The sequence below is a fragment of the Cutaneotrichosporon cavernicola genome (assembly GCF_030864355.1).
Source record: "Cutaneotrichosporon cavernicola HIS019 DNA, chromosome: 1".
Classification (NCBI taxonomy): domain Eukaryota; kingdom Fungi; phylum Basidiomycota; class Tremellomycetes; order Trichosporonales; family Trichosporonaceae; genus Cutaneotrichosporon; species Cutaneotrichosporon cavernicola.
In genome coordinates, this window is record NC_083393.1 from 227327 (window position 1) to 254441 (window position 27115).

The 27115-nt window shown below is 60.3% G+C and overlaps 9 protein-coding genes across 9 annotated transcripts; 5 read left to right on the top strand and 4 right to left on the bottom strand.

The window, feature by feature from the left end:
• Positions 1-364: 364 nt before the first annotated feature.
• Positions 365-4242, top strand: TOK1 (uncharacterized protein; the record flags this gene model as incomplete). Its single annotated transcript, XM_060596579.1, has 7 exons — positions 365-601; positions 711-859; positions 892-1503; positions 1536-1791; positions 1827-2541; positions 2582-3026; positions 3471-4242. 7 exons carry the CDS (start codon positions 365-367, stop codon positions 4240-4242), a joined length of 3186 nt encoding a protein of 1061 aa, XP_060452649.1.
• Positions 4243-4354: 112 nt separating this feature from the next.
• On the bottom strand, positions 4355-8086 carry SOG2 (uncharacterized protein; the record flags this gene model as incomplete). The annotated part of the gene is made up of 2 exons (XM_060596590.1): positions 4355-6701; positions 6735-8086. The coding sequence occupies 2 exons, from the start codon at positions 8084-8086 to the stop codon at positions 4355-4357; spliced, it is 3699 nt and encodes a 1232-aa protein (XP_060452650.1).
• Positions 8087-9001: 915 nt separating this feature from the next.
• Positions 9002-11618, bottom strand: CcaverHIS019_0101030 (uncharacterized protein; the record flags this gene model as incomplete). The annotated part of the gene is made up of 4 exons (XM_060596601.1): positions 9002-10211; positions 10246-10877; positions 10915-11256; positions 11295-11618. 4 exons carry the CDS (start codon positions 11616-11618, stop codon positions 9002-9004), a joined length of 2508 nt encoding a protein of 835 aa, XP_060452651.1.
• Positions 11619-12004: 386 nt separating this feature from the next.
• Positions 12005-16793, top strand: SPT6 (uncharacterized protein; the record flags this gene model as incomplete). Its single annotated transcript, XM_060596612.1, has 3 exons — positions 12005-12594; positions 12630-15940; positions 15976-16793. The coding sequence occupies 3 exons, from the start codon at positions 12005-12007 to the stop codon at positions 16791-16793; spliced, it is 4719 nt and encodes a 1572-aa protein (XP_060452652.1).
• A 342-nt stretch (positions 16794-17135) lies between these two features.
• YTH1 (uncharacterized protein) lies at positions 17136-18137 on the bottom strand (the record flags this gene model as incomplete). The annotated part of the gene is made up of 4 exons (XM_060596623.1): positions 17136-17146; positions 17176-17474; positions 17519-17966; positions 18002-18137. The coding sequence occupies 4 exons, from the start codon at positions 18135-18137 to the stop codon at positions 17136-17138; spliced, it is 894 nt and encodes a 297-aa protein (XP_060452653.1).
• Positions 18138-18351: 214 nt separating this feature from the next.
• CcaverHIS019_0101060 (uncharacterized protein) lies at positions 18352-19474 on the top strand (the record flags this gene model as incomplete). The annotated part of the gene is made up of 4 exons (XM_060596634.1): positions 18352-18369; positions 18487-18534; positions 18601-18683; positions 19390-19474. 4 exons carry the CDS (start codon positions 18352-18354, stop codon positions 19472-19474), a joined length of 234 nt encoding a protein of 77 aa, XP_060452654.1.
• Positions 19475-19866: 392 nt separating this feature from the next.
• On the top strand, positions 19867-21140 carry CcaverHIS019_0101070 (uncharacterized protein; the record flags this gene model as incomplete). Its single annotated transcript, XM_060596645.1, has 4 exons — positions 19867-20149; positions 20342-20488; positions 20520-20983; positions 21018-21140. The coding sequence occupies 4 exons, from the start codon at positions 19867-19869 to the stop codon at positions 21138-21140; spliced, it is 1017 nt and encodes a 338-aa protein (XP_060452655.1).
• A 1231-nt stretch (positions 21141-22371) lies between these two features.
• On the top strand, positions 22372-23403 carry CcaverHIS019_0101080 (uncharacterized protein; the record flags this gene model as incomplete). The annotated part of the gene is made up of 5 exons (XM_060596656.1): positions 22372-22397; positions 22528-22541; positions 22577-22651; positions 22685-22813; positions 23315-23403. The coding sequence occupies 5 exons, from the start codon at positions 22372-22374 to the stop codon at positions 23401-23403; spliced, it is 333 nt and encodes a 110-aa protein (XP_060452656.1).
• Positions 23404-23966: 563 nt separating this feature from the next.
• On the bottom strand, positions 23967-26886 carry CcaverHIS019_0101090 (uncharacterized protein; the record flags this gene model as incomplete). The annotated part of the gene is made up of 8 exons (XM_060596667.1): positions 23967-24296; positions 24390-24477; positions 24508-24707; positions 24746-25855; positions 25889-26022; positions 26062-26476; positions 26511-26670; positions 26708-26886. 8 exons carry the CDS (start codon positions 26884-26886, stop codon positions 23967-23969), a joined length of 2616 nt encoding a protein of 871 aa, XP_060452657.1.
• Positions 26887-27115: the final 229 nt, after the last annotated feature.

Genomic DNA, 27115 nt, shown 5'->3' on the forward strand with positions numbered 1-27115 from the left:
AACATCATCAACATCCGCCTTGGTCCTAGTAAATGTCGTTACCTTTGACTGTGACTGCTGTTGTCATCAAACTCTATCAGTCAAGGCGAAAGGACGAGTTTGTATCTGGATCAATGTTTGGTAGATTGACCCAAGGCTTTTGGCCACTAATTAATGAAGGGGCCGTGTGCAAGTGCCTCGAGTGACAGTTGCAATTTGATCATCCAACCTACGTCAACCATCACACTCATCACACTCGTCACACTCATTACACTCATCACACTCATCAACCACTCATCAACCACTCTCCTTCTTCTTTCTCTTCTTGCATACATTCAACTAATACTATACTCTCCATGTCGACCACCCAACTCGTGTCATCGTCATGAACGAGAAGCGGAGCAACAAGGACAATGACGTCCACACCGGCCCACCAGCCGATGACGAAAGTGATGCCTCTCAAGCAGGCTCAGACGAACCGCGCGGGTGGGAGGTTTTTGAGCAGTTTCTCGAGTCGATTCCCATCCAGCCCTCAGACTTTCGCAACTTTGCTCGCTTTGCGCCACTCGTATCGGCTATCTTGGCCCCACTCTCAACGCTCTTGGACATTCCAGCCCTGACTGTAAGTCTGGGCATGCCAAGATGATACAATAGATCGCACAAACCCTCTCCGTTGCCCGTTCGCCCGCATTCCGTATCCCGATTCCTAGATCACTACTGGCTAACACCAGCAACACTGGTTCTACGATAACGGCGTTGGGGTACAGGATCCAATAGCATGCGTAGTGCTTTCCGCCGTCGGGCTCGCCTTCAACATCGTTGGCAACATTCTCTTGGTGCTCCGCTTCAGCTCGGCCCATCGCAGCTCCAAGGCTGTCAGGTATGCGTCGTCACTGTCGTGACTAACCCCAGCCTCTCCCTTTACTGTTGGATCGCAAAAACCATCATCGCCATCGTCAACATTGGGTACTTTGGCTCACTGGGTCACAAGAATCCCGATTTCACCTTCGACGAGGGCTTCTGGGCAGGAGTCGTGTCCGTCATCACCGCCGGCATCATTTCAACCTGTCTCTTCCTTCATTATGTATTCGCATTCCAGCACGACAGCGCCGAAAATATCAAGATCCAGCTTACGGGGCGCAAGTTTATGCTCTCCATCACTGGACTGTTTGTGCTCGTCGGCTTCCAAGCGCTCGCCTTCTCCCGCCTCGAAGGCTGGAAGTACTTTGACGGCATCTACTTCTCCATGCAAACGACCCTCACAGTCGGGTACGGCGACCTAGTACCCACTACGACATGGGCCAAGATCCTCATCTTCCCGTTCGCTGTCCTTACGATTGCCCAGCTTGCCAACCAGGTTTCCATCATCATCAGCTTTATCAGGGACCGCGCGGCAGATCGCCGTTGCAAGTGGCGCAAGCGATACTCGATTGCAATGCACCGCGCCGCTCTGCAGGTCAAGCCATATGGGACCCTTATCGACGAGATCTGCCTCATCCACCAGATCGAGCTGCACCAGCAGAGGTGAGCATCGCCGTGGGTGGTGCTGATGCCAGCATGCTGCAGATGTACGACCTCATCTGGTCGTTTACCGGCCTCATAATCTTTTACGTCGTCGGCGCAGCATGCTTCAACGCAATGGAGGGTTGGGGCTACGGCAACGCTGTATACGCTGTCGTAATTCTTTCGACCTCGATCGGCCTGGGTGACTACACGCCGGCGTCGCCAGGCGGCCGAGTCTTCTGGGTCATATACGCATTGATGTGCGTGCCCATGATCACGAGCTTCGCCACCAACTCGGTCACTGGTATTGTGAGTTTGAGACAGGATTCAGTCGACTCACGCAGATGTACACCCTCTCGGAACACAAATATCAGAAGACCGGGTTCCGGCTGGCGAGAGCAGAGGACCCCGAGGCGTTCGCGCCTCATTCGCACTTCATCCTCAAGAACCACGAGAAGTGGGATGCCGCACGGACACGGTACAACTCCAAGCTTGCTACGCTCAAGAATGACTTGTCGCAGGGCGTGGAGTTATCCAAGCGACAGCAGCAGCTCATCTCACAGCTCCTGAAAGACCCGACGACCCACCACGTGGTCGTCGAGGCCCTTGGTGGTGTGGACAAGGCCGACCTGGAGCGGTACCGGAACAGCCCCGATGCTGTAGAGAACAGCGGCGAGGGGACGCGCGTGGGCGATTCGCCGCAGCCAAAGCGCTCATCCGAGGATGAAGGCGGGGCGGGCAATCAAGCACGCAATATCTCCAACACCGCCAACGGCCCCAACGGCCCCAACGGTCCCAACGCACCCAACGGTCCCAACGCCCGCAACAACCCCAACGCCGAATCCAACCTAGACCTAAAGGCAGTCGCTCACCGGGACAACAAAGGACATTCGGTGTTCGACGACCTCAAAATCGACAGGCCCGACGCGGACATCGACTTCAAGATCTCCAAAGCGCTCATCGACCGTGTGTCGCATCTCGAGTCGCAATCCCGCCAAATGCTGGTGGACACAATGGACGAGGGTCTAGCACGCACAGTCTTACTGGCAGACCGGAACTGTGGGTTGCTGTTTGACCTGGTTACACTTCTAATTGGCAGTACAAATTCGCGACGCGCTGCACCTCTCCGATTTCGGGATCGACTTGCAAGGCAACTACCGCGCTGAATCCGAGAGCAGGTGGAAGGAGGCTGTGGCTCGGCATGGCCTTGGCGATGCCAGTTCCGGTGAGCAGGACGACATGCTTTCACGCGTCAGGCGGTACCGTGACACATTTGCGGAGATCCTCGTGTTGAGCAGCACGCTGCTGCAGCTGCAAGGGGATGACTTGAAATCCTTCGAGCGCTGGCAGGCGGGCGACATGCACCGCGAAGTCAAGGTCTGCAAGGCCGCAAAGGGCGTCTCCAATAGGAGGAAGAAGAAGTTCCATCGGAAGAAGGAGCGCAAGCAAGACCGCCAGCCGTACGAGGGGGAGTCCGCTTCCGATGCCTTCTCTGAGAGCGAGGCTGGCATCGAGCGCGATCTGTGTCCCCCCTCGGACCGAGAGTCAGTTCAGAGCCGTAGGCGACTCAGAGACCTCCGCCGCAGGGTCTCGCGGGGTTCTAACTCTCCAACCCAGTACGAAGAAACGCCCAAGCCGTCCTCCCTCCGTCCGCACGACTGGGCGAGGAGTCCATCCAGCCCCGACAAGAGACGCGTCCCCAGCCTGCACAGTCTACGGGACTTGCATGCGAGAATAGAGTACAGCCGTCACCCGGACCCGTGCGGTGCGAAAGATGAACATTGTCCCTCTCCTCCCGTCTCTGCCTCTCGCCCAACGTCCACGACGCCTCCGTCTCCCTCACCTCCGCGACGTCCTTCGCGCCCAATGTCGCCAACCCCCCCAATCACAAGCACCGCCGACCCACATACCCAGCGAAACACCTCTGACCCACATGCCCAGCCCGACACCTCCGTAGTCGCGTGCTCTCCTCCTAATAAATCGAGCAGCCGTGTCAAGAGCGACAAAAAGTTCATACAGGTCATGGCCCGCTCGGTCATCAAGTCAGCGGACCGCGAAGCGAACGAAGAGCGCGACAGGTGGATGGACTGGCTCGCGGACAAGGTGTACGACGTCGTCAGCGACGCCGGCCACCGCGTGCATATCCGACACCGCCGGAGTCCCAGTGGGCGTTTGGGCTGGGTCATGAGAGACCATGAAGCTGAAGACAGTGGGAGCGAGACTGAAGGGAGCCAGCACCTACGCAGGCGGCTGAGCAGACGGCTGCGCCGGCTCAGTCGGGGCAGTCGGGCTAGCTCGATACGCGAGCGCCCGGAGACAGCTGCAGACGGAGAGGCCGGATCTCGCGTCGGCAGCCACGGGGAACGGGGGACAGGTGGTGGGCCCAGCACCGCAGGCGGCGGCAAGAACGGAGAGGAGGACGCGCGCGCCCGTGCTAAGGAGAATGTAAAGCGCCGGCGCGCGCAGACGGCGAGGCGCGCGACACACCGCCGTACCGCGCGGCAGTCGGCTTCCTCCGCGTCGTCTTCTGATGAGTCGCATCGTAAGGACGCCGGCCGACCGCGGATGACGCTGCGCGAGCACGTTCACGACGCGGAACAGGAAGCAAAAGAGCGACACGCGGAGTACAAGGCGCGCAAAAGCGAGAACGCGGAGCGGTGGAATAATGTGCACGTGCCGGACCCGAAGTCGGTGCCACTGCCAGAGTCGACGGACATCGAGCCGCCTCCGAGCGCTGTCCAGACGGCCTCTAACAAGTAAGATTTGTACGTCTATGTGTAATTCAGAAAGTGCAACTGTATGATAGGATGCATACTCTCATCTTGGAGCTTCTGCGCATGTGTTGTAGCAATGCATACAGTCTACTATAATGCTAATCGCGTCGTCCGACCGAGCCGTTCCGCAACCCATGCCGGGCAGGGAGATGCAACCCCCTAAGGCCGGCTGGTGCAGGATCCTCACTGCTGCTCAAATCCATTCCGGCAATGCAACGGGAGACAGATGGCGAGAGGATGACGGGTCCGTTCAATCCCCCAATGCCGCCAATACTTCCGGCCTGTGAGCCAGCATGTGAACTGGCGTGTGACGTGGGGTGCGAGTTGGTCGGCCGGTGCGAGCTAACCTGGATAAGGATGGCGCACTCTCTCGCCAGCTGGGCGAGGCGCGAGAGCAACTGTCGCGTGGATGTACTGAACGCGTATCGGACCATGACGGCTCGCAGCTGTTCCATCACCCGCACGACCGTCTTGATGAACCCCTGCGCGTGGTCGTGTAGCGGCCACGGGGTCGGGGCGAACGGGTTCGCCCGCAATCCGGCGAGCGTCTCCTTCAAGCTGGCAGTCACCTGTTCGGCGGAACCGAGAGCCGCAACCAGCTCAGAGTACTGTCGTGCCGGGATGGAGGGTGGTCGTCGTCCATCACTGGCACTCAAGAGGCGTTGGCTGTTCACGCTTCCCGCGCTGTCCGCTTTACTGTGTGTGTAGGGCGCGTCTGCCGTGCCGATCTCGCTAGCAACCTTGAGCCACACGTTGAACGCAACCTCCGTGGCCAGCTCTATCTGATCGAGCAGGTCGTCGTCGAAGAGCGTCGCGCTGGCTGGTGTTGGCGGGCGCACGTCAAAGCTCATGTTGCGTGCGCTCTGGAACGAACTGCCAGAGAGAGTCGGCGCGTGTCCCGCTGCGCGCGCGCTCGGCGGTGTGTCCGCCGGTGGTTCGGGCTCGGCGTGCAGAGGGAAGGGTGGAACGTCGGTACCCTCGCCCTCCGCGCCCTCGAAGATACGGCCCATGTCGGGCCCAGGCCACTCGTGTCGCTGGCTCACTGGCGAGCCCATCAGCATCCCCTTCTCAACGTCCTGGGCCGAGAACGAGCCCGCGTGCCGGCGGGATTTCGAGCGGGGGCTTGTTCCCACGGGTGGCATGGCGGTCGGAGCGAGGGTCGAGCGCGCGGGTGTGGTTTCGCCCTGCTCCAGAATAGGGGAGATGGGTGTGCGGCCCGTCATGCTGCTCGACTGGGACATTGGCGGCGCTAGACGGAACGGTGAACTCTCAGGGTGGAGAACCGGCCGCATCTCCGTCAGGAGGGGAAGCATGGTGCGCCATGCATGCGCGATCTCATTCATGCCGCCGTAGATGGAGAGAAGAAGGGAACGTGTGTAGCGAGCGTCGGCGTCGCGGAACGCCGGAGTCTGCATGCGCAGCACGGCGACGAGTTTGGCAAACACCTTGATCGTCTCCTTCGCACTCTCGACCACACCGCGGATTGCACTGGCTGGAGGCGTCGGGCGGCGCGACATGGAGTCGAAGCGATCAAGCGCGTTGATTAAGTGCGCGACGTACTCGCCTGCAGGCTGCATGTAGCGCGCAAACGTCGTCGCGACGTGGTCGGGCACCGCAAAGTTCAGGTACTGGCGCAGGGCGGTGTGTGTCTGCGTGAGCGCGAAGAGGATGCCGCGAATCGAGTCCACAAACATGAGCATCGCAGGCGACACCTGTTTCGAGATTGTCGACGGGGGAAGGGTGGAGAGGCGCCGGAAGTACGAGTTGCGCGACTCGTCGACGGTCGGGCCGTCCTGACTGTCGCGTCGGTCGACCATGTTTGGTAACGGCGGCGCACGGCTGGGCATCGCGTCCGTCGTCATCTTGAGAGGGCGTGGTGGAGGTTTGGTCTCCTCGAACGGCCGCTGAAGCTTACTTTGCCAACGCTGCTGGCCTATCCCCAGACCGAGCGGACGTAGCTCGTCCTTTGCCTCGCCTCTCCGTTCCTCAATAATCTTGGCGTGGCTCTGTCGCAGGTCGGGTAATGACTTCTTAGCGGTGAGCGTGCCGCTGTGCCGCTGCGTCGCGGTGTAGCTTGCGCCGCGAGTGTGTCCGTTTGGGATGGCGGGTGGGGCGTGGGGGAACTTGGCCTGCTGGGCGGAAGCAGATGATGAGGTGGATGCGGAGACGGGTGGGGTGACTGATGAGAAGGATGTGGAGCGGTCGTGCCGGAATGGGTGTGAAGGGAGAGACAATGAAGAGGATGCAGTGGGAATGAGACTGTCGCTGGATCCAGTCCCTCCTCCATTCCTTTGCCCAATCCCTGTTTCGGGTGACGACAAATGCGGGGTTGCACGGCCCTCCTCTGTCGGTGGTGCCCATGGCTTCATCGTCACCTGGGACGAACCAGAATCTGAAGGTGGAGGAGGAACATATGATGCTGGCTCGGCGCTGACCATCGGCATGCTGGAATCAGCTGAGATACTGGAATAAACTCACTCGTACCCAGTCAACAAAGGAGCTGCGACAGTTGGGTCCTCATCTGAAACACCCTTGACGGTGGCGTCTTCGACTGTGGCCTGTTCGGCGGCGGCCGCCGCCGCCTCTGCTTCGGCTTCCCTGGCGATCTCATCCCGAAGATACCGGCGCAACCCTTCGATCCACGGTTTGAGATCCTCCTCGTTGCGCTGCGCGGCGGAGCTCTTGCTCTCCTTCTCGCCACTTTCGCTCACCGACTGGCCCACATCAACTTCGATCAACGGGCCGAGCACGTCTCGCGGTGGCGACGCAATGGGGTTGTGGTCGACCTTGAACACTTTGAGGTACCGGAACTCGGCGAGATACGTGGGCAGTATCGAGATCTTGTTGTGGGACAGCGAAAGCACCTTGAGGTGGGCAAGGCGGCCGGGCCGCTCTGGCAGCGCCGTGATCTGGTTCTTGGACAAATCCAGAATCTCGAGCGACGCAAGCTCCAGCAGCGGCGATGGGACGGCAGTGAGGTCGTTCCCTTTGAGGTTGAGGTATCGAAGTCTGTTGAGCTTGGAGAAGGACGCGACCAGAGACCCGTCGCGCAGCGCGTTGTAGCTGAGTGCTAGGCGCCACACGCCGCGTTTCTCGCGCCCTGTCTGAGTACGGAAGAAGTCAACCATCTCGCCGTCAATGCGGTCGAGCTTGCGGTCTCTGCTGATGTCGAGCGTGTCGCCGTTGTCTTTCGAGTGCTCGAGAGCGCGCCGGCAAAGCTGCACCGACTTGGACTTGGAGCTCAGGCTCAGCTCAGTGGTGATGCTCGGCATCGATGGCGACCGCGGTGCGCCGGGTGATCGGAGTGGCCCGCGAGGCGGTCGAGGTGGCGGTGTGACGACTGCGCTGCGGTCATAGGCGACGTGGGGAGGGTTGGCTGGGGTGTGAGGCGTAGTGGGTTGGGGTGCGGCCTGGGAGGGAGAGAGAGAGGGCGGGGCAGCCGCGGACGGTTGGGAAGAAGACGGGGGTTGCACAGCGACGGAGGGAGCTGGGACCAGTAACGCTGGTAAGCTGGTATTGCGTTCTGGTGGCCGCTCTGGTGGAGCTGGGTGCGAGCCTTTCCGCTCACGCTCTCGGCCAGTATAGCGCTCTGGAGGCGTGGGCATGGCAGGTACAGGCTCCAATGCGCCGCGATCACGGTTCGGGTCCCTGTTGGGATGCGGCGTCTGCAGCAGGTCGAGGGCGGCAGGCGAGAGACGGCCGCTCGAACTCAGGCGGCCCGAGATATTTGAGTTGGACCGTATACGGCCTGATGGCGGAGGGAGCGCGACGGGGAGAGAGGGAATTGACGCTGAGCTGGGCAGCGCCGGCGCGGCGCTTGTTCGGGCCATCGGCGCGTGCTAGCGGAGCGACCGAGAGGTGGCCAGAGATAGAGAGACGCTCGAGCGACTAGGCTCTGGATGGGGTCGTCATACCCAGGTGATGCGCTGGCTTAAAGATGTCGAGCCGTGTTTATCGTCGACACGCGCGACGGGCACGACAGGGGTAGGCAGATCGCAGTCAACAGTCGAGATCAAGACAGATCGTGATGGATTGAGTCGCGGCGGCCGGCGCCGATCGACTCCGGGATGGATGGGTGCCTGACCCGAGCGAGGTGAGCGATGGGGACGCGAGGGGGAACAATCGAGCGGCGAGACGAGGAACAATTGAGAATGAGTGAGAAGTAGGCGCGATGAGGTGTCGAGAAGAGTGGAAAGAGTGAGAAGGATGATGTGAGGAGAGATTTCCGGCAACGGCATTACCATCACACTACAGGTGGCGCATAAAGTGGGGGGTAATGTTAATGCACTAAAGCCACTAAAGGCTTGAGATCCCACGTTGTTGGGCATTTTGACGACAACCGGGTTAACGGCTTCAAGCTTCCCGTCGTCATTAGTCCTTCACATCACCCGCTCATACCGTCGGCTGGCGGTTGACAAAAAGTGGACGATTGCAGGATGCAGGATGCAAGATTCACGACGCCATCTACTGTCATGTCACTTTGCGCGCCTGACTTGCCAGACTTGCCACCAGATCATGTTCATGGATGTCACTGCTTATGTCATATTGTCACGCCGCGCCTACCCTTTCCCTTTGCTGTTCCGTGCCTGCATTCTCTGGCTGCCATCACATGGCTGCCATCGTTGGCGTATGGCTGGCCAGACATACAATTCTAGCCAAACGCCACCTGGAGTCCATCACAAAATGCAATGACATGAATGAATGACCCATGCGATTGGCCCTGAAGCCTATGTGTTACACCTCAACTACTTCTCCAAACCCGCCACCATCGCACGCGAAAGGTTGCGTGCGAGGGCGAGACGCACCACCTCAAGCTTACGCAGAGGCCGCGCGGCCCACTTCTCCTCCTCCTTCGTCGCGTCGTTTGCCTTGCCCTTGCCGTTTTGCGGCTCGGTACGCTCAAGGTACTGCCACAGCATGTGGAGGTAGTCGTGAGGAGCGAAGCGTGCGGCACCGAGGGTGTCCTCGAGCGTCCGCATCAGCTCGAATGTCCCAGCAGGGCCCAAATGGATCTCCTCGTCCTCCAGTAGCTCGACGCTCTCTGCCAGCAGCACAGCCGTGAAGGCGACAGGCGTCGTCGGACTGTCAATCAAGCTGACGAGGCGAGTCGCTGCCCTGTCACGCGTGCCTTCCGCCATGAAGAGTAGATAATCACGGAACTCGGCCAGGAAAATGAGACGCTGCGCGTAGAGCGCAAGCGGTCCGCTGCCGTCCTCATCGTCGAACTCGTCCTCGAGGAGCATGGGAGTGTCGCTAAGGAGGCTGGCCGGCAGAGAGTTAACCTGCTTCAGGTACTCTTCGGCGCCGTGTGTGATGTACGTCGCGACAATACTCTCCGCAATACGCTCGAGGATCTCCACATCCCGCGCTTGCGTTGCGAGAGACGCGGCGCGCCCATATTCTCGGCGCCGCATGAAGTGGCTGGCCAGGATGGTGCAGATCTCACGCCACTCGGCGTGCAAGTTGAGGCTCATGCACGTGTTCTGCAAGTCGAAGAAATGCTTCATGTCGCGATCCTCCACTGCGTCCTCGTCATCCTCGGTTTCGACCTCCATCGTTGTACCTTCCTTGTCCGTTCCAGGAGCGGATCCGAATGGAAGAGCGACGTGGAGAATGTACTCGCGCAACCGGCTGTGACCCTCATCCGCCGCGGTGGCGAGATACTCGGCTATGACGCGCCACAGCTTCCACTGGCTCGGGCTGTCCATGATACTGTCCGCATAGGCCAAGAGAAGATAGTCACGCGTTGACATGTCGAACTCGTCGTCGTCGGGCACCATGTCAAGCTTGTCAAACACGTCGGCGAGGTGCGCTGCCAACCAGGTGTCAATATTCCCAGATGCGCGCAGGGCAGCCGCGATGCCCTTGGGCCCGAGGCAGATATTGGACAAGACGACATCATCCTCTATCGTCGAGTCGATCGGAATCTCGTCAAGAACTCGGGCAATCGCACCGCTGGCCATCAGCGGCATACACACAGTGCACTCACGGAAGATCGTCGCGTCTCAACCACACGTCCACGAGCACTCCCCAAGCGCCGATCGCCTCGCGCCAGTCGTTGGCCTCAGCCAGTACGCGGTCCCCCTTGCCCTCCATGAGCTCAACCAAGCTCTTAAAGCTCTCCTCCCACCCGCTCCATTCTAGGTCGCCATGACTGTCCGTGCCCAGCCAGTTTGAACGGCTCCGGCCGCCAGTGATAGTGTCGACGTCGGAACGGAAGCGGACAAGCCACTTCTTGTGTTCAGTGAGGAACGCATGGTCCTCTCTAAAGTTCTCAGAGCGAGGGAAAGAGGACGCGTACTGCGACACGATGGCGGCCAGCTTGGATATTGGTGGGTGCGGGTGATTGGATAGAGTGTTAAGGAACTGCGCGACGGTTGGGAAGAAGCCACGGAGGACGCATCGGTTGAGGAAGGGCCAAAACATGGGGTTGTTCCATGGATGTTGCGTGTTCATGATCTCGTTACCGTCGTCATTGATGGCGGCGGGTGACGACTGGTTGACCCAGTCGAGCAGCTCCTCTCCCAACAACGTCTGTCCGCGGCCGTCGGCGGGAAGGTAGAGTATGCGCACGAGGTTGAAGATGCCGTACATGTCGTTAAACGTGAGCTTGGTATCGTCCTGGTCGTCAGCAATGTAGCAACCAATCGTTACGCACCGCAATGTCGTCGGCATGGCGGATCCGGTCAATGTCCTGTAGGTACATCTCGACGATCTTGCGCATGTGGACAATGGTCTCCGGGGCGGGCGGGCCGAGGACACCGTCTAGTGCGACGAGGTTACCCTCGGTGTCCCAAACCCCGGATCCAGCCCCGGGCGCAGGCAGTCTGATTGCTGATGCAATAATCTGCTGCAGGTTGGTGAACACGGTGCAGGTCGACGAGAAGAAATCCTCCAATGCTGGAGGGAAGGAGTTGATAGCAGAGATGTACACCATGTTGTCGGCTAGAGAGAGCTCCTTGTCCGTAAGGATCGCCGGCTCGTCGGCCTTCTTGGACGGCTGCAGGTCAGAAGACATCAAAGGCAGCTGTAACTCACCTGCTTCGCCACCCAGGCTGCGACGCCTCCTCCGACTCGCGCCGCCGCCGCAAGCAGCGTCCTCCCGCTGGCCTTCCACTTGGCCTTGTCCTGGCGAGTGAACGCTGGAGGGTCGAGGTGCTCTTCGTAGACATCTGTTTCGTCGTCGTCAAAGCCATCCATGACCATGTCAGTGGCTGAAGCGGAGGTCGAGGACGGAGGGAGGAAGGTGTTGGCGAGAGGGGTGGGGTGCTTGGGAACGCTGTTGGAGAACGAGAATGGCTTGTTGGTGGAGGATGAGGGTGACGAGAATGAGAAGGCCGAACCCGACCCGAATGCGGACATATCGATTAACGCAGTCGATTCCGAGAGAGCTAGAATCGACAGCAAGCAGCGAGCAATGCGAGCAATGCGAGCAAGATGTTTAGATGACGGTGTGTATATGATGCGTGTTGATGTTGTTGGTGCGGGGAAGGACTGAAATCCGAGTGCCACACGCCCTGGCGCCGAATTTCCGTCTGGGTGGCCACTTCTGGTGCCAGTCACCACCTATTCACTGCCATCATAACACCCGATTCCAACGACATCTACCTCTTCAACTACTCTCTCTTTCTCTCTATCCCAACAGCCAGAACCACACAACAAAGACAGGCCAGTCTACACTGCGCCGTCCGGCACCGGCTCAAAAACCCCGAGCTCCCAAACCAACACCCAACCTCCACTCCACCAGAATGTCGGACCGCGAGGACGCCGCGTCCTCGGAAGGCGAGGGCGAGGTTATCCGCCCGTACGGCGAGCGCGATCCGGACCGTGATTCTTCCGACGAGTCCGACGAGGACGATCCGGAGGAGGCGCGCCGGATCGCCGAGGGTTTCATCGTGGACGGTGACGATGACGAGGAGGAAGATGCGGTGGAGGATGGCGAGGAGGAGCGTCGGCGCCGGCGCCGGGAGAAGCGCAAGCGCAAGCGCCGTAGAGAGCGTGAGCGCCAGCGGCTAGAGGAGGAAGAGCTGTCCGAGGACGACCTCGAGCTGCTGAACGAGAATGCCGGCGTCGGGGACTCGTCACGCCCACTGAAGCGGTTACGTCGGCGATCGGGGTCGGACGAGGGCGACGCTCGCCTCCAGGGCATGTTTGACGACGACGATGAGCGTATGGCCGACGACGACGACGATCTTGCCGACTTCATCGAGGAGGACGAGGACGAAGAGCGGACCCGTAACGAGACTGAAGAGCAGCGCCGGGAACGCAAGCGCGAGGAGAAGCAGCGCCGCCGCGATGCTGCGCGTGCACGTCCCGAACTCGCAGGCGTGGACAAAGAGTGAGTTCCCTCCGGTGGAAGAAATCTGATGACAGCTCGTGGGAGGAGATTTTCGATGTGTTCGGCGACGGGCATGACTACGACTGGGCGCTCGAGGGCGAGGAGGGCATGGAGTTCGAGGACGAGGACGACGCGAAGAAGGATCTCCGTCTCGAGGATGTGTTCGACCCCGCCGAGATCAAGGAGCGCCGGCTGCAGGACGAAGACCGCGCGATCGCCCATGTGGACCGGCCAGAGAGGCACCAGCTCGTCAATTCGACGCTTTCAGACAACCCGGTTCTCGTTGCCGATACACTGTATCCTCCTCCCGATGTTGCTGCCAGCTGGGCCCATAACAAAATCGGCACACGCACACAATATCTGTTCTGTGGGGATACCGATCTGCTCTGGCCAGAACCGTCGATGAATGATCCCAACCCCGAGCCTGCGCAGCCGCGCCTCGATCTTCAGGAGGATTTCATTAAGGCGGTCTCGAGCGCGCTCAACATGATGTTCGTCATGCACCTCGAGGTGCCATATCTCTGGCACTACAAGCGCGACGCGTTCAGTGTGCTTGAGAACCAGGGCCAATCATCGGTGCAGTTCCTCGACCGCGACGACCTGTGGACGTTGTACGGACTTGGTATCAAGTTCCGTGCCATCTGGCAACGTTGTGAGCAGGTCAAGGACCTGTGGGGCAAGATCTGCAAGCGCCGGCCAGACGTTGAGGACGCCTACCTTACCCAGACGCTTCTTCCCTCTGTGTGCAACCTGTCCGTCGAGGCTGCAGGCGAAGGAGGGGAGTGGCTGGCTTACCATTACGCCGACGACATCCGCGCTATCAAGGAGGAGGAGGCACTCGAGGAGGGCAGCGGCAGGCGTCCACCAGAGCGCAACCGCGACATCGAGATGCGCAAAGGGCCTATCATGCAGCTCGTCAAGGCGTTCGGCATCAATGTGCCAGAAATCGCGACGGCCTTCAACGTCGTCGGTGGTGAGCCGCTCGCCCCACCACCCACGCCTGAGAAGATGCCCAATGATTTGGCTGAGGAGTTTTGCGGCGATGGGACGCCGTATCACACGGCCATCGACGCGCTCAACGGGGCCAAGCGCATCCTTGCGGCCGAGTTCTCTCGCGACCCGTCCATCCGCCAGCAGTCGCGCGAGTTCGTTGAGGCTTGCTCGCTGGTGTCGACAACCCCAACTGACCGCGGTATGACCGTTATCGACCAGTACCACGCCTACCACACCTTCAAATTCTTGACAAACAAGCCTGTCGAGCTATTCAAAAACACACCCCAGTTCCTCCACATTCTCAAGGCGGAGGAGGAGGGACTTTTGAAGATAGAGTTTTCGCTCCAGCCGGACGGGTTTGCCCAGTACCTCGACGCATTGAAGCGCTGCGTCCAGTCTAAGGATTACAGTGAGACGGCGCAGTCGTGGAATGGGCAGCGCGAGGAGATCATCGAGCGGGTCGTCAACAAGGGGTACATCCCTGCTGCCCAGCGCTGGCTCAAGGAGCACATGCGGACGCAGGCCGAGGAGTTCGTTGCAGAGCGCTGCCGCGAGGAGCTTGAGTTCCGTGTCAACATGCGCCCGTACGCCACGCGCGACATGGCGGTGGGCGAGACGCCAACGGTCCTCGCCATTACTGTCGGCCAGGGAACGGTACACGATGCCGTCGTCGCGGTGACGGTGGACCCCGAGGGAGCTATTCGCTCGCCGCGCAAGTTCGACAACCTGCGCGACCCTGGACCTCGCTCTGCGTTCATCGAACTCGTGGAGAAGAGGCAGCCGAAGGTCATCGTTATGGGTGGTCTCTCGGTCCAGACTGGCAGGTTACGCGATGATGCTCAGTCGGCGCTGCGCGAGTTAGCGATGCGGGACCTCCCCGGCGGCGCGCGCCCGCCGGTGTCTGAGAACTTCAGCTCGCACGAGGACTTCGAGGACGCCATGGCCGACTTTGAGTCGCATCTGCAGCGCTTCATGAAGCCTCTTATCTTCGTCAACGACGCGACGGCGAGGTTGTACATGAACTCGGAGGAGGCTGCCAAGGAGCACCCCGAGCTGCCACCAAACGGCCGCTATGCTCTCGGCCTCGCGCGGTATGTGCAGAACCCTCTGAATGCGTACTGCCGCCTTGGACGCCGCATCGCAGATGTGACGTACATTGAACACCATCAGCAGCTCGTCTCGACTGAGCGTCTCCTGACGCACCTTGAGCGTGGGCTGGTTAACTCGGTGTGCGCAGCGTGCCTCGAGGTCAACAGCGCCGTCACCGACCCCTACACGCGCCACATGGTTCCGTTTGTCGCTGGTCTCGGACCACGCAAGGCCGACGTCATCTCAAACGCCATCAACAAGCACGGACCCCTGTTAAATCGCATGCAGATGTCAGAGTACGGTACGTTCGGCCCAACCATCTTCGAGAACGTGGCTGGCTTCCTGTGTATCGACAATGACTTGAACGACTTCCGCCTCGACAAGGACGACAGCCCGAGCGAACAGGCTGAGCCGCTGGACATGACGCGCATCCACCCTGAGGACTACGAGTTTGCACAGAAGATGTGCCAGGACGCCCTCGACCTCGACGCCGAGGACGTGGCCGACCAGCACAAGTCGCAAGTTGTTGTGCAGCTCATGCAGGACGCGGACCGCGAGCGCAAGCTGCAGGAGCTCAACCTCGATGACTTTGCGTTCAACCTCCAACGCCAGGGTGAGGGCAACAAGCGGCACACGCTCGGCGCCATTGTGTCTGAGCTTATCGCGTGGCGTCAGGACCGCCGCCCTATGTTCTACGTTCCCAACGACTGGGAGGTGTTGACAATGCTCACGGGTGAGACGGAACGTACGATCGGGCCCGGTCTGCGCGTGACGGCGACCGTGCGGCGCGCGCTGTCAGGTCGCGCGTTCTGTCAGCTCGAGACAGGCTTGGACGCAGTCCTAGAGCGCGAGTACGTGTCGGACGACCCGATCAACTCGGTCGACGAGGTGCTCAACCGCGGACAGGCAATCACGGCCGTCGTCCTCGAGCCGAAACCGGGGCGGTTCCAGGTTCGCATCTCGACGCGTCAATCGGACCTGGTGCAGAGCCAGCCGTTCATGCAGCCGTTCCGCAACGAGGAGTACAACGACATCGGGCGACAGCAGATGGCCGAGGAGGCCGCGTCGCAGAAGCGAGCTCGCAAGGCCGGATCCGTCAAGCGTGTCGTCAACCACCCGAACTGGCATGTCATGAACTCGGGCCAGGCCGAGCAGTTCCTCGCGGGCATGACGCGCGGCGACGTCGTCATCCGCCCTTCGTCCAAGGGACCGGACCACCTCGCGGTTACTTGGAAAGTCGACGAGGACGTGTACCAGCACATCGGTGAGCTGATTATGTGAATGTATCGCTAACAGCAGATGTGCAGGAAATCGACAAGCCGCATGAGCACGCACTCGGCCGCATCCTCCGCATCGGGAACAAGTACACGTACTCGGACCTCGACGACCTGATCATCAACCACGTCAAGGCGATCGCGCGCAAGTTTGACGAGATGGTCGTCAACGACAAGTACAAGCCAGAGGACGAGCTCGAAGGCTTCCTCAAGAACTACGTGCAGGCCCACCCTGGGCGGTCGAACTACGGCTTCTCGATCGACTCGGACCGTCCTGGTTACTTGAAGCTCGCGTTCCTGAACAAGAGCACAAAGGACGGCGGCGTGATTCAGACCTGGCCAGTCAAGGTTCTCCCGGGCGCCTACCAGCTCAACAACGCCGAGGTGCCCGGAGTCACAGAGCTCTGCAACGCGTTCAAGGCGCAGTATTCGTCCCGGCTAAGCGAGCAGGGACAGGGCGGCAAGACACCCGGTATCCGCGCGGGCGGGCGTACGCCTGGGGGCCGGACTCCGGGAATGCGTGGAGGCGCGACGCCGCATGGTGGCCGGACTCCGGGATACGGCCAGACCCCACACCAGGGGGGACGAACGCCGGGCTACGGACAGGGGTACGCGGGTGGTCGCACGCCCATGCGCCCTCCTCCAGGGGGACCTGGCGGTCCCGGTGGCCCAGGAGGGCCTGGTGGGCCTGGTGGCCCCCCTGGGTTTGGGGTTTACCCTCCGCCGCCGCCACCGTCGCACTTCAACCAGTGGGGTGGACCACCGCCTCCCCCTCCTGCGGCGGGCGGCTCAGGGATGAACCCCGAACGGGCGGCGATGATTGCGCGCAACGGAGGGTATTAGTGTATTGGTATAGTAGCATATAGCCTGTTCATTCAATCAGAGATGCATGTCCTAGCATTTTGGTGGTGCAAGATCTGGGCCGAGCTTGTGACTGACGACAAAGGGTTCTGACACCAGGTCTCATTGTTCTCGTGCTCGTCTGCGGTAAATGTTTCTGTACATGCCATGCTATTAACGTACAGGGTCTCTCTGGGTCTCTACCCTCGTCCATCTTCTCTCCTCCTTTCCATTCCTCTCGTCCTCTCTTCCCACGACTAGTCGCGTTGGTGCCGCCCTCCACCACCACCACCTCCAGGTCCACCTCCACCCCGCTGCAAACCTCCACGGTCACCGGGGACCGCATCATTCGGGCACTGGTTAGCAAAGTGGCCGTACTGGTTACACCTGAAGCAGAGCACGGTGCTGAGGTCCTTGATCCATCCGCCGCGTCCGCCTCCCCCCCCCCTATCGTCGTGTCCCTCTCTTCTGGCGTGGTTGGACAGGAACCCGCCGCTGCGCCAGCCCTGCAGCGACCCGCCCTCCTGCCACGCCGGCGCGGGCACGACCACCGCATTCGGGTCGTACCTATACTCGCGCCAACGCCCATAGCCCGCCGGTAGTTGTGGCGGTGGGCCAGAATTCGTGGGATCAGGAGCGGGGGGATTCAAGTACGTCTCTGGTTTGGGGAGGTTGGGCGATGGGCTGGTGTTAGTAATCATTCAGATATCAAGCTCTCTGCTACTCACTGGGCATTGGCGCAGTCTGGCCCATCCAAACAGAATCCAGCGAGGTATGCTTGACACAGTGTCCGCTTTACGTGTCGGCGTGGACACTCTGATCCGAGCCGACAGAAACCGCGGTTGTAATCGGGACACTCGACGCGCCGATCACGCGGATGGTAGTATAGGCACTCGCCGCCGAGCTCACACTTGCCGAGCTTGACAAACCACACACATATGGGCATGGTACGCAAGTTCCAGTCATGCGTGTACTCGCAGTTATCGCCGACCTTGCACAAGTTACGCAGGTAATGCTTGCACACTGTCGTCTTCTTCTCGCGCTCGCGAGGGTGGGTCGGAAGCGGCGGGGTGGGCTTGAAGTTGTTCGGGCCCGGCGTCGTATGCCGCAGTGGACAGAGTGCTGGTCCAACAGGGCAGCCGAGAGGATTGAGGTTCATACGGCAGATTTGGTCGTCTGATGTTAGCATGATCAAGGGGAAGAGAGCATACCAGAATCGAGCTTCATCCCGCGCTCCTGCTTGAGGTACTGCTCGATGTCGAGGTTCGCCTGGTGAAAATCGGGGCGCACAATGTCGGCTGAACGCCCCAGCACCGACGGCACTGGTTGTTGTTGTATCGCTGACATGGTGGATGAGAGAATGGAAGTGTTAGCAATCAAGTCGAGTTGAGCTTCTTTCTTCTGTCGGCGGTTCGAGACGTTGGGTGGCAATTAGGTTCCGCGTCACGTGACGAGTTGGTGGATGCTGACTGTGCGGATAAGGCGCGTCAGAGTACCACCCAAGCACTTAGCAACAACACTTAAGACTCTCACTCTCACTCGCGCCGACACATTCGACGCTATGATCCTCAAGGTCCGCGTGAGTACCCGTTGAGCCTGGGTGTTAGTTCCCAGGACCGATCAGGAGGGTTGCTGAGGAAGGCGGTGGCTGAGAAGGGCGTGACTTGACAATTGCGAAGCACGGCACTGACTCCAGACTCTTACCGGCAAGGAAGTCGAGATCGACGTCCAGCCTGAATGGCAAGTGAGTGGACGTTTCAGCTATATTGTCTGGGAGCTGGCCTACGAATGAAGCTGGAGCTAACACCAGATCTCCAAGGTTAAGGAGTGCGTCGAGGAGAAGGCGGCCATCCCGCCCGTCCAGCAACGTCTGATTTTCGGTGGCAAGGCAATGTGAGTGCCATGAGTGAGGGAGAGTGAAGAGAAGGAAGGCGGGACGAGTCACAGAGGTGCGGGAAGAGGAGGTGCTACGCAGGCCAGCAGCGTGAGGAAGTGGCGACGAGCAGCCGCGCCGATTGCCATTGCTCTTTGTGCGCGGCACTGAGATTCTCACGCGTACTTGTGGGCAGTGGGACGCGTGTCAAGGAAGGTTGTCAGGTTGGGTGCTCAGGCGGGGTAAAGGTGCAAGAGGGGGAGGAAGGTGCGCGCGGTGGAGGCGACGGAGAGAGACCGTTAGGCGCGAGCGTAGCGCTCTGGGTGCTTCTCCTCCCTCTTGGGTGCCTTCTGCGACATCGCCGCAATCGGAAACACCAACACCATACTCGCGTTTGAGACGTGGGAGGCAGCCACGGAACGCTGTGAGGTGCAGTAGTGTAAGCGGAGGAAGGTGCTGGGCGCAGCAGTCGGAACGCTAGGGTCTTTTCTGTCGGGGTGAGCCTTCGTCGGCGAGTCCATTCACCCTCCTGTGCGTATGATACGCGGCTTGCGGCGTACCTCTTGGGTGGGAGTGTCGCGCAGAACTTGCGACTGCGGCGCACCCCTCCCCAACTCCTTCCCTTCCTCTGTAGCTCCTTGCATCCAGGGGCGCTCTGCATCTTCTCTGACGCGTCTCCGGTCTGTTTAAATGCCAGCTCTGTGCGATGCTCTCCGCTGACAGCAGGGCCGACGACAAGACAATCCAGGACTACAAGATCTCGCCGGGAACGACGATCCACCTCGTCCTCGCATTGCGCGGAGGGTTGTAGACCTCTAATATCCATTTCGGGATATACATCTGACCCTACGACCATGACACCATGTAAATGATCAAGCCCAACGTTGTGAGCTCGTGCGGGGCGCAGGGCGTGTGTGGTAGTGTGGAGTGTGGCTTGTGGTGAGGCGAGCGTGGGGAGAGGGTGGTTGGGTGGCGGATCTGGCTGTTTTGCATTAATCACGACCCAGACTAGGTAGGTTGCAGGTCCCCAGACTAGCTTATCTTGCCCAATGGTGATGCAGTGACAGAATACTTCTCTGCCGAATTGGTCCCGCTTGCCACGTGAAATGACCTCTCCATACACGCCCAAATGCCTGCCATGACAATGTCTCTGTCACAGTCACAATCTCGACATTCCTGGCATTCAACCACCACCATCTCACAATGTCACGCCGCACGCGCGAGCCCAAGCTCGATGCGCTCCTTCCCCCGATCCTCGCCCTCATCGAGCAGGACCCGCCAAACGCGTACTCGGCGCACCAGAAGGCGCTGACCACCACCGCGCGTCTCGTGCAGTCTGGTCATGGACCGCTGGCGATTGAGATCCTGAGCGCGGCCGCGCGCGAACTCCTCAAGCGCAGAGAGGCGGCAAGTGGATCCGAGCTCGGTGTGCGCATGATTGAGATCATGGTCGAGGTTGGGGTTGATGTGAGCGATGCGAGCCGCGGTACGTCTTCCCCCAAGCTTGTGCCAACCCACCCTTCGGCGGCCTTCCCACTGGGCCTCCCCGCTCTCCTCCTACCAACCACCCTCCTAACCACCCTCCTCCTACCCACAACATACCCTCTCTCCCTCCCTCCCTATCTCCCTCCCTATCTCCCTCCCTCCGACCTCCCTCCCTCCTCACTACTGACCGCAGCAACTGTGACCCAGCTCCTGGCGCTCACACCTCCCGCCGGGCCATGGCGCAAAAAGCTCGCCGACGCGGCCGTCAAGTGGTCTGCGCAGACGTGCCCCGCCGGCGACCCATCTCTCAACCAGTACCTCGGCGAACTGAACTACAAGGGTGAATCTCCACGTGACCAATCTGACCCCAGACCGCCTCTTTGAGCCAGCCGAGCAGTACCTCTTGAACGCAGGCAAGCGCGACTCGGCAACCCTTCTGGCCGATATGCTCTTCGAGTGGGGCAACAGCGGACACGAGGACCCCGGAGCCTATGCTGCGCGCGGTGTGCTTCCCTTCCTCGCCATCTCTCCGCCAAACGTCCTCGCCGCTACTTCCTTCCTGCAGCGCTACCTCTCGCTACTTGCCGCCCCATCCTCGCCGCAGAAGGACTCTTTCATCGGCACGGTGGAGGGCGTGCAGCTCACAACTTGGCCGGCAGTCAACTTCCTCCAGCTCGCCGTGCTGACAGTGCAGCGCGCGCCTGCTCCAGGAACGAGCGCAGTTCAGGCTCGTGGGATGGACGGCGGCGTCGCGCGTGATTGGCAGCAACTCGTCGCGCGGTACCGCCGCCTCGCGGGCAGCACCGGCCTGCTCGCCCAGAAGGAGGTGGTTGAGGTGAGCTATGGCGCAGAGTTCCAGCTGACACCAGGCAATCGACGCCATCTCGACCGGCGTGTTCCTCATCCCGCCCCCTCGTGGAGGGAACGACATGCTCCAGAACCTTATGGGCAGCCTGTTCGGCGGCGGTATGGGCGGGATGGGGACGCGCTAGACTGGATGACTGGCAGTTGTGACATATGCAGGGGTTGTCTGCGTTGTGTTGTCTTGGTTGTGCTATGGTGTGGGAGTGGGATCCGCCTCCGCCAGGATGAGTCCTGACCCCCTGCCGCCTGCCCCGTGCACTGGGCCCATGGTTCACCACTTCCGACTCCTGCGCCCATCAATTCCATCAACCTTGGCCCTGCGCTACATGCTCTGCCTGCACTGCTTCTTGAATCCAGATTCGAGGTTGGAGGTTGGATGGATCACGAATGGATCGGTCAACGGTTCTGGTCTCTGCACTGCACACGCGACAGACAATGCAGGCGCGTTAAGGGCAAGGTACGACCGGTACTGGGACCTGTTGCCCCGGTCACACCCTAAGTAATCTCGATTGACTCGTTCGCTTGGCTTGATGGCAAGAAGAGGCTGCGTCATGCCTTTCTACGCACGCGAGCACCCAATTATTCAAGCTCAAGCCCACCCATCCCAACTCTGAGCCGTTTAGCTCAGACCAACCCCGGCCCTACCCGGGGATGCCTGGCTTGTCCAGTCTGCCTCCGTGCGTCCCCGCGCACCTCAATCCCACGCACGCCTTACTTTGGCCTGGAGCCCCCCTGGAGCCTGGAGCCTAGAGCCGAGAGCCTGGAGGCCCTTGTTCTGCTTGACGTCACAGCCCTCCGGGTAGCGACTCTGCATCTGCGTCTACGTCCATGTACCAGTCCCAGAGTGTCGTACAACCTAGAGTGATCGTTGGGTGTACAGTACATCCCGGAGTTTGACATACGTCCAGGCAGCAGCTGATACCAGCCCCACGCCCACAAACTCCACTGCTAGACGACAAGCAAGCGCTATCTAGGTGAATATCTCGCCTGCGTCGGCAACTCGTACATGGTGCTGCGTCATTGTCTTGATGAGCGGGGGCTAAACAAGTGGCGTCAACCTTGTCCTTAGGTGGTGTGCGGCGCCCATTAACCGGCCGAACAAGTAACACATGACCTCGTGACCATGAACACGGCAACTCGATCTCCTCTACTCGGGTCCATCCCACGCACGCACTCAGAAGCAGATGGGCAAGGGGCTGTACGCGCCCAGTTGATGCATATAAGCAGACGACGCGACGTTGTTTCCCCCTCCATCCTCTTCTCTTCTCTTCTCTTCTCTGGCAACTAAGAGCTACCTCAATACCCAGCACTACACTACCACTTCTTTAGCTACCACCCACCCAACACACACTACCCATCATGGACTTTGGTACTTCGCCCACTGAGTGAGTCTTCAAAGATGTCTTGACGCCACGTCAGCGTTGCCTGTCTCTTCCACCACCTCGCACTCGCACTCTCCTCCCCATCCCACCTCTTCTCTATTCTCTACCCACCAAGAACCTCACTGACACCCAGCTCGACCGCGTCCAGTACGTCTTCCCCCACCCTACCCTCTAACCCCCAGTCGAGATCAACGACGCCCTCTTCTGCGAGCACGGCAAGGAGGTCTGCGACCCGTGTGGCTTCGACGGTCGTGAGGGTGAGTTTATTGCTTGTTTTGCGCTAATGCTAGACAACGACGCCGTCATGGGCTTTGACCCCGCTCCCCGTGCACCCATCGAGCTGCCCGCGTACTACCGCAACGCCAAGGACAACAACATTGTCTGCAAGGCCCACGGCAACAACGAGTGCAAGCAGTGCTGTGAGTGTCGTGCGACTTGGGACTGGAACTGGGTCAGGGGAGTCTTGGGGAGTGATGTGGGGAGCCTCGGGCCCCACAATACCATTGTGTTGCCATTGAGCATGATCGGTGGGGTTATCCAATGATAGAGCTCGCTGTCATTTGGATTGTGCTTGGTCACTCTGGGCTTGTGCCCATCACTCACACCTCCCACACATCAGGGCAGACATGGCCCTGAACCCCGCACCCACTCATCATACCCCACAACGTGTCAAGGGCGGACCCGAGGCCCCGCTTCCGCTTCAGGCGCAGCCGCAAGCCGCAAGCCGCAGTCGCGCACGGCTCGGGATTCGGTGCTTGGTGCTTGGTGCTCGAGCCTCGGCCTCGGCCTGAGCCTGAGCCTGAGCCTGAGCTTGAGTCTTGAGTCTTGAGCCCTGTTCGCGCTCGCCATTGACTTGGACTTGCGACGTCTCTGCTTGTTCAGCCCCACCCTCCTTGTCCATTTACTCCCGCTAACCCCAGTCAACTGGAAGAAGACGATCCAGAAGCTCCAGAAGGAGCAGAAGAAGGCCGGCAAGAAGAACAAGGGCGGCGACGCTTCCAACTTCTAGCCAGCTCCTAGCTTTTCATTTCCCTTTCCAGCATCGATCCCGGCATAGAGTCTCGCGTTGAGCAGGCTGTCGGTTGTTGGGGGCGTGAGGCCTGTCCGAAGCGAGAGTGTAGTCTGCAGAATCTGTGTAGTAGTTAAATGAACAAGTTGTACGGTGTGATAGTTTGGGCGGTGGGTGGCGAGTTTAGCTGACTGACTACCAGTTCATGGACACGGCTGACACGGCTCAACTGCTTCACACACAACCTTACTTACTCACCTCACCCAGCAAGTGCCACGTCACCAGAGATGTTGATGTCCAACGAAGAAGGGACGCGCGACCATCCCAGACGCGACCACCTTATATGCATCCTCGATGAGGACCAGCCGGTCATGGACGTTCAAGTGACGACCGTGCGGGCACTCGCAGGCGGTGGCACGCGCCCAAGCCACTTCCAAAACGACTCCCAATCTGAACACCAACTCCCCTCACGTCGCAACGATCGCCACCCACAACGCTCGTCGTCAATTTCAGATTTTCCGCCTCCGTCAACTTGCACCACAGCTCGAATGCATATAATACAACTACAACACATCCTTCCAATCCTGCAACGCGAAAACCAGCATACCCCACATCTCTCTAGCTGCCGCATCCCCCTCCCGTCCCTCCAGACCCTCAACCACATCCCTCAACCCGTGTACATGGACCCCCAGGGCGGTCCCGATAGTGTCGAGCTTATCTTCTTGCACTGTATCAGAGCTCACCTCAAACCTGTCGCTCATTTCGGATTCAGACTCTGTGTCAGACTCGTACCGGCGTGTGGGCAGGGACACGCCCAAGGTCGAGCTGGCGACGGCGTATAGCGCCTCTGCGGCGTCGAGGATGCCCGAAACATGCACCATTGCCGCGTCCGTCTGCCGTCAGCTCTGACCGTCGCAAAGTCCCACAGTGGGATTGAGAAAACATATCTCGCACAGCCGGCGCCCGTGCTCAAGCTCGAGGTTTACGAGGGTCTGGAAACTCGCTCCGGCCATTGAGGCCGCATGCCGTCTCGCCAGGATATCAATTGCCGCATTGGCCCAGATCCACAGCGTGCTTCTGTCAGCTTGATCACCATCAACTCACTTCAAGGCCCAGTTGGCCGCGTGTCGGATCCGCCGGAGAGGAATCAGTACATCCATTCGCCCGCCGGCTTGCATCTCCGCTACGGAGCGCGCGCGGAGGAGTAGCTTGCGTGCCCGCAGGACGCGGAGGAGGAACCCGAACACATCGGAGCGTAGATCGAGTGACGTGCCTGTGAACATCTGCGAGAGGGGGAAGGGAACCTGCTGTCAGCTTTATCTGTATCGACTTGGCAGCTTACCAAGTAATCCACCCTGATGTCTGCCAAGCCTGCTCGCCGGCGAGTGGTGCGCACCCGCACAGCGGCGGGGTTGAGCGACGCGCCGGTCGACTCAATGGCGTCGCGCATCGCGTGGGTTAGGAGGTGGAAGTCTGCCCAGGGCTTGTGAGCGGCCATCTGTCCGAAGAGCCAGTCGGCCCAGGTGTCGACCACGTCAAAGGCACGCATGAGGCTCAGCCCGTCAATGGCAGCGAGGTGGGCCTGCAGGCCACACTCTCTCTCCAGCGTGTCGGCGAGAAGCACCTGTGAGCGACGACAGATGGGCGCGACGAAGCCACAAAGCGCTTCCGCAATGTCCTCGGTTGGGGAAACGAGCTCGGTGAGCGGAAGCCATGTTTCGCTCTCGTGTACGGAGGGAAGGGAGTGCAGGAGGCCCCGCGCTTTACCGCCCTCGAGCACTTCGGCGCGCACGGCGGCCAGCCATGCAGGCCAGCGTTCAGGCCCGACAATAAAGCCGGCTTCCCAGAAGTCCTCGTCGATCCACGCCGCGTCGCGGTCGCGCTGGATAAAGAATTCAGGCGGTAGAGCGCGCTCAGTGTCGTCCTCCTGCAACGCCAAGTCGGCTTCCGGGCTCGACAGGCTCTCAGGTACAGGCATGCCTTGCACGAGCCAGTCGCCCGTCATGTGCCATATCGGCGTAGCAGCTTGAACGAACACGTCTGTCAGCGTGGCACGCAATCCCCACGCCACAGGCGAGGTGGTAGCCTCGTACAGCGCGTCGAGGAGGGCGACGGGATGCGCAGCAAGCGGGATCAGGCGGCAGAGCGCGTCCAGTACTTCTCCGAAGCGCGCATACTCGCGCTCGAGTACTAGCGGCGTACTGACACTCGTCTCGAATGTTCCGAGGAATGCTGCTTCGCGCTCGGCCACCCATCGCGTCACGTCGCGCAGTACGCCCTGACAGGCCGCGGCGAATGCCTCCACCGTCTCGGAGTGTGCGCCAGGCGCTAATGTTTCGGTGACAAATTTGCGCAACCGCGCGCCTTGCGTTGCGTGTGCTGCGAACGTGGAGAGGATACCTTTGAGAATGGCGGGCGAGAAGGCCGCCACTTCGGGGTGGCCAGGGACGATCTACGTCAGCGCACCTCATCTCCGCGGACTTACGGAGCATGTGTCCGCATCGAAAGCGAGGAGGATCCCTGGACGTCCGCTCAGGGCGAACAGGATTTCGCGCTGGAGCTGGGCAGCGCTGATCGCGCGATCATGTCGGGGCAGGGCCGGTGACGCGAGGGTCGGCACTGGCGTCAGCTGGTTGGGCGTAGTTTAGCTGAACTTACGAGACGACAGCGCGCGCCACCCCCGCGCCCCTTCGGAGGAAGAAAGTGGATCCCCGCCGGTCTTCCAGTACGCCGCAGCGTCGAGCTCACGCACTTGGAGCTTGGCGAGGAGGAGGCGTGCATGTTCATCAGCCCTGCGGGCTGCCTCAGCCTCGCGTGCAGCCTGTGCGCCGCTCCGGCCCTTAGCCGCTGGCGTGACGATCTCGTCCTCGCTTGGTGTTGCGCTGCTCTCGCTCTCGCTACTCCACTCCGCCTCCGCTTCATAGCTCGGGCCCCAGTGCTCGCCCTCAAACGGAGCAGCCATAATCTCGCGATACAGTCGCATGTCCGACTTGGCGGCGGCGTGCGGTGGTCGTACAAGGAACGCCTCGGCAAACGTTCGCGCGGTGGCATTCGTCGGCTGCGCGAGCTCAAGCTGGTGTCAGCTAGCATATTTGTGGGCAGCTCACAAGGAGGTGGACGTGTTGTGGGATATTGGACGCCTGGAGGGGAAGGTCCTCGTCCCACCGCGTGCCGCCGCGTCGCCGGTGCTCCTCGAGCTTGAGGACGAGCTTGTCGTATGCGCTCGCCACGTCGTCTTCGACACGTACGCGGGCTGTGCAGGCGAGCCTTCAGTCAGAGAGGTTAGGATTAGGGAGATACTCACCCCTTGAGAGTGCCGCGCACCTCGTGCCATTCCTTGCGCATGCTCGCGCCGGCGTGGGTGCGCACCTGCGCTGCAACGCGACGAGCAGTTGCATCGAGTGTGTCTGGTGTTGATTCGGGGTTTAGGGAGGATACAAGCTGCCTCGCGAGGTCCTGCATGGACCCCGCGCTCTTGCTCATGTCTGCAAAGTCAAGTTGGCAGGCAAGTTGTTGACATCACCAGCAGAGCGCGTCTGGTGGAGGTGAACAAACGTCACGAAGGTTGTGGGACCACGTGGTTAAGGTGCCTGACGAACCTGAGGGTGAAGGTGTGTCAACCAGCCACCTTGGTAACCCTACATCCCCTACAACAGTCATGTACGGAGTATCCAACTTGAGTCCTTGTCTTGCCTTCTCACTTCCCTTCGTC